This window comes from Dermacentor silvarum, chromosome 3, assembly GCF_013339745.2.
Source record: "Dermacentor silvarum isolate Dsil-2018 chromosome 3, BIME_Dsil_1.4, whole genome shotgun sequence".
Lineage (NCBI taxonomy): Eukaryota > Metazoa > Arthropoda > Arachnida > Ixodida > Ixodidae > Dermacentor > Dermacentor silvarum.
This window is the reverse complement of record NC_051156.1, coordinates 206,490,997-206,504,634: the sequence shown is the minus strand read 5'-3', so window position 1 is coordinate 206,504,634 and position 13,638 is coordinate 206,490,997. Positions and strand designations below refer to the sequence as shown.

Here is a 13,638-nt window from a genome sequence, read left to right as displayed (position 1 = left end):
GCAATGGTCTGGTGGAACACAATGTGACCAAGTTTCCCTTGCTTTATATTCCATTGAATATCGAACACCAATATGGCATGCCTAGCTAGCATCCACAGACTGAAACCTCGTCATAACCAAGTCACACCTGACACAAAAGTACCATATATACTAGTAAAAACATACATGCCGATGTCAGTGACAAAATATTTCCTGTTGATCTATGCGAAAAAAAAATGCGAGCATGATGCCTCCAACAGATCTAGTGGCGACTTGCCGTGCTGATATGTGGCATGTGATAAATACTAAATTACAAATATGCTATTTGCCCTGACAGGACCGATGAAATAGATCGAATTATCCGGCGGATTGAATTAAACAAGATGCAGGAAAAATGTCAAATTACACCACTAATTCATTAAAACGCCCCTGTATCAAATGCGCACCCACTTCCCATTTGTCCAAAGTAGTCAACTAACGTAGAACTGATATTAAAGCTTCTAAACGATGTAGAAATGTAATGCACACCCAATTTTTTTGCAAAAAAAAAAAAAAGAAATAAAGATTATTGCACAATGGCAGCCAGCTTCCTAATCAGTTTGGCCACACGGTTTATTTAATGTTTGCTGCACCGTAATACAGCTGCATTATGTGGCTAAGCTTAGAAGTGTTGCGAAAGCAGTTTTGGTTTTGTGTCACCTAGGTGCACCGAGCAGGCAATTTTCGGCCCACTTCTCTGTTTATAAAAGGTGCATGTTAGAATTGGGTAAATGCCATAATCAAACACTTTTTGGCACGTAAAACCCCCGAAAGAAGATAATCAAACACTGTGAGCAACTGTTATTGCTTGAAAATCTTCCCAGGGTGGGCCGAAAATCAGCGTTTTCGACGAGAGATAACATATGCACAACGCATACACTGTCTCTTAAGCTCCAGTGAGACAGATGCTGCCATTAGAGGGGTCGTTAATGGGGTCACCATAGGGGTCAGGTGCGTTATATACTGCCGAGTGATTAAATTTGAATTTTCCAGCGAAGGCTAACTTTAGCATCAAAATAATGAAAGCGCCCATAAAAATGCATGTGTCCCGGCCGGGATCGAATTAACCAAAAAATCAAAATAACCAGAGTCAAATTAACGAGTCTACTGTAGTTAACATTCTTGCTACCAGAATACATATTGCGAACTGACTCATATTTGCCTTCCTTGCTTTTGTTTTAGCTACAGAATACTCAAATAAAGCATGACCAACCAAATGCTGACTTAGTTATGTCAGCATTTGTTGTTTAGTTTTGACCGTAAAAGCTGTGCAATATTTATTGTCTGACCATAGCGGAAATTTCTCGCCCATAGTCTGGCAGTGACACTAACCAAGACAGCATTGATGAAAACCAAATTTATTGCTCTCATTTGTGCACCAATTGTCACAGTCTGCACTTTCAAGCCTTGTATATAAACCTGCAACAAAAACCAGATGTTCGCCTCAAATATAACAATGGGATAACTTTTCCTGCAGGAATGAATGTTCCCACTTTGTGTATTTTCTTGGTAGCATTTGCAGCTGTATCTGCAAGTTTTTACGTGACATTCTTTATTTTTTCAATCCCTACTCCTAAAAATGTTTTTAGCCCACTTAAAGCAAACTGGCCAAGGACATTAGGAATTAACCAAAATTGACAAGAACATTCCATAGCGAAATTTCCTAGCAAAACCTGCTGCCTAAAGGCCTGCATGTTTTATCAAAGTTCAAGAAAAAGCACAGCAAGCTGCTGTTACTTGACAGCTGGTTAACCCTTCTTTAAATTTTTGAATGGAAAGAACATATTTAGTCTTAGTAATACAAATGTAGCCAGCCTGTTTGAAACTCTGATTTATGACTGAAATCAACAGATCAAAAATCATGCGGCAACTGAACAGAATGCATTTTGCCATGGCACCGGTGTGTCTATTCCATGCCATGAGAAAACCACGTTGTCACCATGGCCAAAAACGTGTAGCATGGTGTGCCTGCATAAATGGGTGGTTCTGTGAAAAATATCTTTGGCTGCAGTCACTGCACAGCATTAAAAGTGGACAAACGATGCTGTGCCGAAAATACACCAGAAATTCGTACTACTACTATATCTAAAAAATAAAACAATAGCGTCACAACAGCTGGGGCCCTCAAACGTGGAAAGGACTGTTACATTGACCTCAATGCGACATGTCGAGGCGTGGACAGCGTCTTAAGAGTTTCTTACAACATTACCTAGAGGAAAGTTTGGTGCCACCATTTGTGGGAGTTTTCGCTGTGCCGCTATGGAAATGTTGAGATGTGGGTGTGCGAGATTCCCCTCGAACGTGGCTTGGCTTAAAGCATAGTCATTTCCACACAAATAATGCTTTCTAAGAATAATCAACAGTGTTTGTTTTTTCATAATACACCTTTTGTTATTTGTTAGGAAACACACAGACTGAAATTAACACGCAACTTTAGCAGCCGCCGGTACTGCTCGCATTCGATAGGATAGCAAAAATCAGCACAAGTTCCCATGACTTAATTCTTGTTTGTTTTTTACACATAAATACAGAAAAATCAGCATATTTTATATAGCAAAGAATGAACCATTGTGACAAATGGAACGGTGCTAGCGAGACATGTCTTTACGACGTCTTGGCTTTCCGAGAAAGATCTCAATCCGAGGCCACCGCATCACGGCATTCCCACGCATACAATGGCACGTCGGCGCTAATTTTCCCTCTATGTAGCTATAAGAAACCCTATGGACAGCACATGGTGAAAAAAAAAAAAGAAAGAAAAGCTGTGAGGCTCGTGACACGATGAGAGCAGTACAAACAGACAAGCCTAAGTGCAGCCTAACTGGAATGTGCTCTTCTAAGTAGAAGGTGGATCCCTGTACCACAATCTGCTTGCAAACATGAAAAATACATTTGTTTTTCTGGAGAGATAACATGGTTACGGATGCCGTGTTAGAAGTAGTGACAGCCTGTGTTACAACTGCTACAGAACACACAGTGGGCTCAACACAAAGAACAATATCTGTATATATGATGCCTTTTGCTCTCAATAACCACAGTTATACATGCAGCTTTGTAATCATTTCGTGAATGTGGCAAGCGATGCGTGGAGCTGGCACTGTTTGTTAGCCACTGGATCAGCATGGTAAACTTAGGTTATCACAGAATTGAAGCCTTCTCAAAACTGGTTGACAAAACTTCACACATGGTTTGCAACAGGCAGGGCCCTTTCCAGAAATATTGTCTCTATGGCTTTCATGCACTACTAAAAAACAGATGACAATGCTCATCAATGAAGTGAGTGGCAAGTGTTAAAGGGACGCTGAAGACTTTATGCTGAATCCCTTTAAAATAGTGTGGTACTTTTTCGGAACTGTATTTCGCATGTCACATCCATACCACAGCTGACATCAAGCATTTCGTGGCATTTGCACATACTGAGGTCATGATATATATATATATATATATATATATATATATATATAATGAAGAAGGAGTCTCCTAAAAGCTCTCCTTTTACTAATTTTTGCAATGGAATGATTCACTGGTATGAACAACCACCTAGCCACAAGATGATCGATCTGTCAAAAATCGTCACACCGTGCATCTATGGTGCAGGAACTTGAAGGGGCTGTTGCTACATGTCATTTCATTTTTGCATCCTTCCCAGCTTGCCGAGCCTCTGCTTCCAAAAAGATGGACTGACTTGTTATCCCATAGAATGCACTCGACTAATCTTGTTTCCACTTCAGCGTCCCTTTAAAAATGTGTCAAGTGCATACAAGTCTATTTTGAATGAGGAAAAATGCTTGAGCGGCATGCATAATCCAGGATCTCAATGACGTGTGAGGCACATGTCTCAGGCAATGAGGCTTCGAAGGAGACACACCTAACCACACACTTAGGGGTAAAAACATTAACATGGGTGTGCCAGCCACTCTTTGGACCCAGCATATTCACTGAAGTGCTGAAACCTTTTAACTCCCAAGCCTGATGTGTACTTGTCCTAGCAGTTTGTAACAATACTGCTGCAAGTCCTACTGATCCAGGCTGCAGCTTTTCGTCTTGGTCCTTTGCTTTGATTGCAAATGACAAACCAAGCTGCATAAAAATTGTTTCAGGTCTGCACTCGAGTTGCAGTACTTGTGAATATATCTGGAGATTCACAGTCATACATTTTCTTATCATTTGTTCAGATTAATATATTTGAAGCATCACAAGTGCTGATGTCGAAGCCTCTTTTTTGAAGTATGTGTATGGTATTTTCTGAACCTCAGATACAAAAATTAAAAAAAAGAATTGGCAAAACATAAAAAACAAGAGACTTTTGACACTTTTAGTACACTTTTCAAATGATGCTGGGAGTTACAGGGTTAGAAAGAACATTTCAAATTTGAAAGTAGAACTGGTAAAGCTCCACATGAAATGCACTCTGCAATGGTTACTTTCTGAACCCGGAGAACCGCACGATACCCCTTGCGTTTTACACTCCCTGCATTGCAGAAACAGGCTGAAGCATAACAAGCATTACAAATGTGTGAGAAAGCTTCAGGAGGCAACATTTTTGCATCACGATCATGATGCCTTGTTTACACTCTTGTCTGGACTAGTGCGGCTGCAAACCACCACATGAGGGTTCTGACGAGCCCAAAATAAAGTACGCACTACAGATTTACATAACAGCAGCTACAGAAATTGAAATAGCACACGGCGAACATAACATGCCCGTAGCAGCTGCCCATTAATATCTCTCATTCTGCACTGGCATGGGCTTTCAGCACAATCAACAACAAACAACACTCGGACACTAAGAACCAACAAAACGAAACAGACAAGATTTTAAATACTCATTGGCCACACGACTCGTGGCTCATCAACAAAAAACTATGTACAAATGATCGGGGGAATAAAGGATGTAACAAAGTGGTCGCCAATGTAACAAAACTTAAAATGACTTTCTTCAGTGGTTCCAGAAATGGTCAGAAAAGGTTATAAAAGGCAAAAAAAAAAAAAAGAATGTGTAAAAGGACGCAAGCTGTTTGGCAATCTGGGAAGAAAAATGCAAGCAATAGAGAAACTGCTGTTTGTTCGAGACGCCACAGATGTGAGCTCTGGGAGAGGCAGCAGTGATGAAGGTGTTGCTGCAGGATTCCCAAGTGTCGTGCCAAGCATCGCGCCTGGGGCTCAAATGTAATACAGGCGGACCTTAGACGTGCTCACAAGAAGGTTGTCGTCGAAAAACTTCGTCTCTATTACGACATTCCCACTGAAAGAACAATGAACATAACAAAGGGAGTAAAATCAATAACATGGCATATAGAAGGTCAATAACGTGAGAGAGCATTGAAAGCAGTTGACTCTTTACATTTTCTTAATATGATAATAGCTGTCTTATGCTACCATCCAGCAGCATTGGTATTGCCTGTCATAACATCATATTTTATGTCCTTCACAATACAAAGCCCTCTCCCCCATAGATCTCTAGTTACCTCTCTCTCCCTGTCACCTACAGACAGCTGCTGAATAGCAGAGCCATACTATAACATAGTTGTATAGAGGAATGTCGAAGGACATATAAGTCTAGACATTTTACTGCATTTCCTGCTAGATCTAGCAGATTGTTCTTCACAGGATCATTGGAGGATTCACAAAAATATTTAGTGTATTCTAGCATATTTTGGATGCTATTTCTGCTTAATCTTCTCAGGAAAAAGAAATAAGCAATAACATAGAAGAAAGTAATGGCAATGCCACTTTGCAGTGCTCGTCTTTGGTAATATGGCTGCTGCAATGAAATCTGCTCAAAGAACTTACTCGGTACATTATATTTCTTGAAACATCGTTTTTATAATAGTACTCGATAATGACTTAGCAGTCTACACAGATGCCCTATCTGCCCCTCTGTAGTATGTACAGGGTGTCCCAACTAACATGCACCAAGATTTAAAAACATGCAAATGCCATGTAGCTGGACAGAACCAAGGTTGTTTGCCGTCGCTTGGAGATACTCGGATACTCATACTATTTTTTTTGCATTCTGCCTAATTACACAATTAGTCTTAATTAATTAATCAATCAACTTCCCAAATATTATAACTAGATGAAAAGCACCAATGAGAAAATTGTAGAGCAACATGAAACACTCCCAATACAGCTTTCTGTTGCTCAATAAGTGCTACATAAAAGCGGTTTTCCGAGCATAAAGCCCGCAAATACATGCAAAGTGTCTCGAGCGGCCAGTCGCACGGCAATTTTGCGTGTATTGGCGGGCTTCTTTCACGCTTGGAAAAACACTTTTATGTAGCACATATTGAGCAACAGAAAGCTGTATCGGGAGTTTTTCATGTTGCTCTACAATTTTCTCACTGACATTTTTCATCTAATTATAATATTCGAGAAGCTGATTAATTAATTAAGACTAATTATGTCATTAGGCAGAATGCAACAATTAATCTGAGTATCTCTAAGCGACGGCAAACAGCATTACCTTGGTTCTGTCCGGCTATGTGGCATTTGCATATATTTAAAATCTTGATGCACGATGGTTGGGACACCCTGTACATGCACATTTCAGTCATGTTTTAGATAATGATTCTGCAGGATAAAGATGTCTCAATGCTGATTGATTTTCTTTCTTGTTGAAATTTCTTTTAAATTTCCTGCTGACTATAAAAATATTTAGTGGATTCTAGCAGATGTTGAGGATTGTTTCAGTGCAATTTTTGCAAGGAAAGAACTTGGGCACTTGTGGTTACATAGTGCAACATCATGATCAGCCACAACACACATAAAATGTTCTTGCAAAGCACTGCATAATGTTCACTTTGGAAAATACCTTTGCAATGATTATCACTGATTATCACTGTTATGATTATCAGGTGTGGTAGTATCATTGATGTGATGTTGATGCCAGCCGAGAAGTGAGATACCGAGACATCTCAATTAACATCCTGTATATGAATGCTAGGATTGAGCTTATTTTTTAGGCTTCGACAATTACTACCACATTCATAGCATTGTGACGACACATACAAGAGGCGGTACTTACTTCAATACGTTAGCAGGCATCATCTGAGATTCGGGCGCTGCCTCTATTAATGACTGCCACGTATTGGTGGAATTGGGGATGACGAAGCCAAACTCAAAAAACCACTCTGCAATAGAAATCCAAGAAGCTATTAATAAAAGGGGATTGATTTTGTGAAGTTATTAAAATGTACGTCAGTCATCTTTCACACAAATATCTGTCATACAGGGTGTCTTACTAGAATCTTTGCACAGCAACAACTCTGAAAAATTTCAACTAAGTGCACCCTAAACACACACAGGGTTTGAACAAGAAATCATGATTCTAAAGGAGTTCAAGAGCCAGTTTCGAAGCCTCTAACATATGCACAGGTATAACAGTATTAGAAAACTATTAAAAATTGCTCAGTATACAGAATTTATTAAAGAAATATTGAATCAGTAATATTTTTTGGTCCTGTTATATTCCAACTCAGTTTTATTAAGGGTGTGAAGTATTCAGCCGTAACAAAATCAAACGGAGCACAGAACTTGTATTGCATTTTTCTACATAAACTCGACAAAGATAACAAAATTGTTCCAGCAATGTTGACATTGATGCTGTCTTATCCCAGTGATGTAAAGCTCCTTGGACTGTTAATCTAACAGTGCCTCTACAGCACAGACAAGATCACCACTGCCCACAAAACATCTGCCAGCAACACCTTTCATCAAATGAGTTGATTCAAGAAGTGAAACTCCGACGTGGCAAGCACTGGCTATTAAAGACCCTGGATTCACTTGATTGGACTCCATATCTGACCATATCCACACATCTGAACCTTCAAGGAAGAACATGGCTGAGGGCAGTGCTTCAAGGGCTGCCACTACTTCGCTTCTAAAAGAAAGCTTGTCTAAAGAGTTTAATGGCAAACAGGTAGGGCAAAGAACAATGCTGAAGCTGCTGGTATGGACTGTTGTCATGGGAATCATTTATGCGTGGGCAGCATCATTGTTTAGGCAGCAGGAGCCTCCAATATGGTGAACATGCCTCAACTGCTTTTTCTAATTTTCTCTCTGCGACCCCTCAGATAGTCAGAGTAATGCCATTTGCTCACTGTATGCCCTCCTTCAAGGTAATCAGACACAAAACAAACCTATGATATCAATTCCCCAACCCACTGAAACATTTGTGTTGCAGTTACAAGCAGTAGTCATTCACTTGCTGTGGTTTTGGAGAGCCTTAATTGTTTTTATGGCTAGTCACTATGAATTGTTGCTATGGTAACCTTACGTTATCACCCTCCTGCGTGAAGGCATGATCAGTTTTGTGAGGTGGGAGATTACTGGTGCTTCTTTTGCTGTCGCCATTTTCATTTGAAGCTAATACCTTAGTCAGATGGGCAAATTTAGTGACACTTCGAGCGAGTGCACTTTGCCTTTAGTGTTACTCGCAGCCTGTCAGACGGAAAGGACTAGTAAAACTTGCTGTGAAGTGCACTGGCCAGCAAGTGTGTTCGACGAATTCACTTTGCTGTGCTGAAGTGTGTAGCCTCGATAGCAGTGCTTCAAGAAGATATAAAAAAATACTAGCAGCAGAGTCGACACTAACTCTTAAGATCACTTCTTCGTGGGTTCGGATGTTATGAGCGCCTTTACATCAGTGAAGCCAAAATAAGCTTGAAATGCTCTTTTCGGCAGAATCCGCCATTTTGACTGTCTGGATTTCGGTTACATTCAGTGCTTGTACCGACTCAAAGAAAATTGATGCATTAATGAGATTATGGTATTTTGCATTGCAACACTTCTTCTAAATAAGCATTTCTTTTTGCAATAAAAAAGTAACAATTTCTAAAACTCAAAATGCTAAGAATCATATCAAGCTCTACAATTCTAAATCGTCATTGTCATCATTCCCAAATGACACTTCATTTCACCATCTAGCACCATGCCGCCGAAATAACACTCAGCGAGGCAAAGTGCAGTAACTCGAAGTGTCACTAAATTTGACCGTCTGACTTAGGTATAATACAGTCGAACTGCCTCTACAATGAAAGTTTCTACAGCGAAATGACCTGCACAATGAAGGATTTACAACGTTCCGGCCGAATTCCTATCTTTCATATGTGTTGGAAATTCCCTATGACGACGACCACTACAATAAATTGGCTTGCACAACTAAGGAATTCAGACATCCCCAACAGGTCGCACTCATCCATAGTAGGAAATTGAGCAAGAAAATTGTTGACATCATCCTCAAACCACAGATTTTTGTTCAGTGACACAGTGTGAACTTCCCAGGAGAGAGAGTATGTCGGACTTAGTGAACAGAAACTGGTGAAAAAGCAAAGCTCAGTGCTGGCATATAAAACACTAGCTTCTACTGAGCAGTAATACATGGTTTTGGGCAGTAATCACAGCTCGACACTTCCATTTCTTGATTTTCAGCAGATACAGGATACCTCAAGGGCCCCCCAAAATAAAATTAAACAATACAGACACATGAACACTATTTTTAATAAAATAATATTGAATAATGAATATATTTAAATATCAAACACAATAATGAACGACAGTGTGTTACATCATTTCAATTTCCTCTCTGTCCTTTTTATATGCTACACCAGGTCTTTCAGTCACCCCTTGTAGAAAATGCTGTTCGTACACAGTTATTCGAAAAGAAAATGTCACATCCCTTCATTTCACTGTGCTTTCAGTTCTTGCATCATTCTGCACCACTTCGCACAACCAGGGATGGAAGCGGCCAAGGAAGTTTTGGAGCAGCTCTGGGAGCAGCAAATTTGGCACTTTGGAGCAGGTTTGGAGCATGAATCGTCCATTTTGGAGCAGTAAATACGCATTTGGGAGCAGCTTGGTAAAGCTCAACGTGAGTGAAATACAGGCATATGAAGAAAAGGTGTTCCTTATTTGGCTTTGCAGAACACTATTAGGTTACGGCAGGTCAGTTCCGCGGAAGCCAGCAAGGCGAGCAATATTCATGACAGGGAAAATTGTCATCCACCTGACTGTATAGCATGAAGCTAACTAAGGAAACATATACAGGTTTCTCAGAAACCCATGAAGCTACTAAGGAAACATATACAGGTTTCTCAGAAACCACCTTTAAATTACATACCGGATGAGCCAACTAAATGTGGCCAAGAAAAAAATCACCGAGGGCTTTTCCTTAACAACGTCCACTCTATGTTGATAGGCTTGTGTTAATGCTAGTCGAGCTTCTTTTTTATTGTTAACAAGCAAATAATAGTTCATTTTAGTGAACTAACATTTATTATCGTACTTACTCAATAATGTGCCAATACAAAGCTTGTGGAATACGTCGAGAAATGACCGATAAGAGCATATATGGCGACCTAGGACTTGTGTGGTCCTTTTTTTCTGACACAAAAAGAAATAAACAAGAGAAAGCCTGCCCCGAACTTAAAAAACAACAACAACAATAAAAAATCCATGTGACAATGTGTCCCGGCACCGATATTTATAAGGGGTCTCAGACATAAACGTCGTCATCAGTGCATCGTGTATATTACGACAAACGAGCGAACCTGGGCCACAGTCTTGTCCCGGTTCGGAAAGCGAGCCGTTACAAGATTGCACTATACTTCGCATTTGATAGGGACCGAAGATGCGCAGCCATAAACTACTGACGTGGCGAGAAAAAAGTGTGGTTGCTCGATCCCAGTACCCCTATTTGATGAGGCCTGCGTAAAGATTGATGCAATCTTTGGTGCGCAGAAGTGCTGTCCCGATCACTGCATTTTTTTTATTTATTTCACAGGCTTTCTTTCTCGTTAAAAAAGTCTTGACGAATCCTAGCTGCTCTAAATGCCATTATCGGTCATTTGTCAATGTCATCCACAACGTTTTCATTGACATCTCTTCGATTAGCTAAAATGATAAATTTAGCTAATTAAACTTATTCATGCACAATGCGAGAAATAGTCACAGTGGCCACTGTCAACAACACCCATCAAGGTACAGTGAACGCCATTCGCATAGTGCCCTCAGGTAATTTTCAATTCTTGGCAACCTTCAGTTAAGACTGCAGAATACTCCAGAATAAATGTGAAGTGATGTATTGGTCATTGCACATTTGTTAGTATTTCACATCAGTTGCCGAGAAAAAGTTTTAAGATATTTTTTTTTAACAATAAAGGGATAAAAATCTTCGCTGCCTTTCTTGTGTCGTCGACCAATATTTTGAATAAGCTCGATTATTCGGGCTTATTCGCGGTTTCACCACAGGCGCCATAAAGCCAGTGTAACAGCCACCAATATTTCGTGCAGTAAACGATGGTTTATTAAAATCTTTTGACTCGATCTGCACAAATCGCGTCGTGAACATTGTTGCCGCGAACACAATTTTGGAGGTTTGCGGTTTTGCCAAACATTTAAATACGACCTCAATTTGGCCGCTAAAGGTTGACTAAATATGAAACTTCACATTCTTGGCTTACGTTCTGCGGCGGCAAAAGCCTAATTTTGTGTGGTGTGGCCGGGCAGAAAATAATATAGACCGAGAGCAAATTTAAGTGACTTTTGCAGCTGCCATTGGATATCTGTGACGAACAAGTTTCATGAAAGAAAGCAGGTCGTTTGCCGGCATGTCGCACAATCATCCCGGTAACCGGACGTGGTGCACATGCGAAATGGACTTAGAACGTCACACGCACGGCGTTCGCCCATTAATCGATGCAGATGTACTAATAGGGTGCAAAATTGAGTGCCAATATGCATAACAAAACTGATGAGCTACACGCTGGGCAGACTGTACGACCTTATTAATTCAGCGCAGTTTTCCTTCCCGATTGCACCATGGAATGAGCACGTTCAAATCATCCTTAGCTCGTCCGCGTATGTGCAAACATATAACACTTTCATAAAACACTCATAATGTATTGTGTAGCATACAACGGTTCTCATTTTCTTGTGGCCTAGTTACAATTATGCCACAAAACAAATCCACACTCCAATGAAGTCAACGCTGAAACGCATTGCTTAAGCTTGGATTGCAGGGCTAAGCGCAAGCCAACGCATGTCTATGGCTGTGTGGTTGTCACTGAACACACACATCCTGCTAAATTTCGCAACTTCATTTAAAATTAGCGTTTTGGTGCAAGATGGCGCAGCACTTCCATGCCTGCACAACAACCATTGATTACTTAAGGAAGTGCTCAACCCCAACTGTTTACTTTTTGCTGTTCTTTCCATACGATAGAAATAGATCTGGTAAATCCTTGTCCCTGTATCTGCTTCGTATAAGGAAACTGTTATGGCTACAAAAGTGAAACCTAAGTTTTGCATGGCATGTGGAGACACTGAGAATATAGAGCAATGAGGCACTCCCAATGAATGGCTTTGACAATACAATACTTTGTTAAAGACCACAGCGTATAGAACATGCAAATCCGCCGAATGTGGAATTAATTTTGTGCTCCGTGATGTTTAAACCTCCTGGCGAGCGCATCGATCGCAAGAACACGACTTTTCAAACGAAGGTCACTTGACAAGCTAGAAGCGCCATGCTTGTCATAAATAAACCATTCATGGGCATTTGTGATTCAACTACGAAATGCACAAATCGCGCCGGAACACAACTCGCGAAAAAACAATGTAACAGAGTACAGACGCCGGCCCACCTTCCAGGCACCGCCCTTTGAAGAGAACCTTTTGCTCGAGTCGAAATTTTTCCATTGACTCGATAGATGAGAAATTGATCTCTCGGGACACGGCACGGCATTTTAATATCTTCTTAGGAACTCTAGCTGTAGAAATAGGAAAAGAGAGCAAACGGTTATCACACACGCATAAAAAAAAGATCGTAATCTGACCGCCGAGCGTCCCAAACCTAGCAGGACATAAGCCATGAAAAAAGTATTAATGAACAGACCGAATTACTGTCGAGTTTTACCTTCGTGTTCAACGTCCGGTTTAGACCTGTAAACGAAAGAGAGGTTTCGATAACAAGGCACTAAAAATATAATGAGACCTAAGTAAACTACTTTTAGCGTGTATGCTTACAGATCGTCGGTCCCTTGCCAAAGCATTTTGCCGGTGTCAGCATCTCTTAAATTCATCCAATTCCTAAGGAAGCGGAATGGTTAAGGAAAACGAAACAACCACAATGCACGAGCGATACGTAGTAGTAGTAGTATCCGAGTAGAAAAGGCCATGATCAAGGCATTATGCCCAGAAATGCACTGCAAGGCCATATAAATGGAAACAATCAATGAAATCATAACGCCTCGCATGCACACGCTGCGTGTGTGCACCTAACATGCGCTGCAGGCTGTGGAAAAAAGGATACAGCTTAAATCCATTTAGTATGTCTTCGCCTTTCGAAGGCATTTAAGAGCACCGTTTCGCACAGAAACCAACCACCTCACAATCAACGCCACGGATGAGCGAAAACCTCACAGCACCACCGGCGCCAGAGAAACTTGTGCCGATGTTTACAACGTTAGCTACGAACCCAGTGTTTGCAAACGTTGTATAATACTTTTTTGTCTTATAACGTATACTTTCGGCAACTATTTTAGTATCTGTATACAGCCAACAGCTTTTAAGGACGTTACATGTACCCATGAATCTGTCATTTGAAAGAAAGACACAAGC

General features: G+C 40.6%; 1 protein-coding gene across 1 annotated transcript; it reads right to left on the bottom strand.

Annotated features, from left to right (window-relative positions):
* Positions 1–1,359: 1,359 nt before the first annotated feature.
* LOC119446545 (retinal rod rhodopsin-sensitive cGMP 3',5'-cyclic phosphodiesterase subunit delta) lies at positions 1,360–13,596 on the bottom strand. Its single transcript, XM_037710998.2, has 6 exons — positions 13,331–13,596; positions 13,045–13,107; positions 12,935–12,960; positions 12,663–12,788; positions 7,046–7,151; positions 1,360–5,263 (listed from the first exon to the last, which is right to left on the bottom strand). Exons 1-6 carry the CDS (start codon positions 13,369–13,371, stop codon positions 5,182–5,184), a joined length of 444 nt encoding a protein of 147 aa, XP_037566926.1. The 5' UTR covers positions 13,372–13,596; the 3' UTR covers positions 1,360–5,181.
* Positions 13,597–13,638: the final 42 nt, after the last annotated feature.

Excerpts from the sequence above, each read along its gene's own strand:
- LOC119446545 (XM_037710998.2), bottom strand. The coding sequence starts at position 13,371 with ATGCCTTCGAAAGGCGAAGACATACTAAATGGATTTAAGCT. Across the intron at positions 13,108-13,330 it reads ATACTAAATGGATTTAAGCT|GAATTGGATGAATTTAAGAG; the intron begins GTATCCTTTTTT and ends CCGCTTCCTTAG. Across the intron at positions 12,789-12,934 it reads ACCGGACGTTGAACACGAAG|CTAGAGTTCCTAAGAAGATA; the intron begins GTAAAACTCGAC and ends CTATTTCTACAG.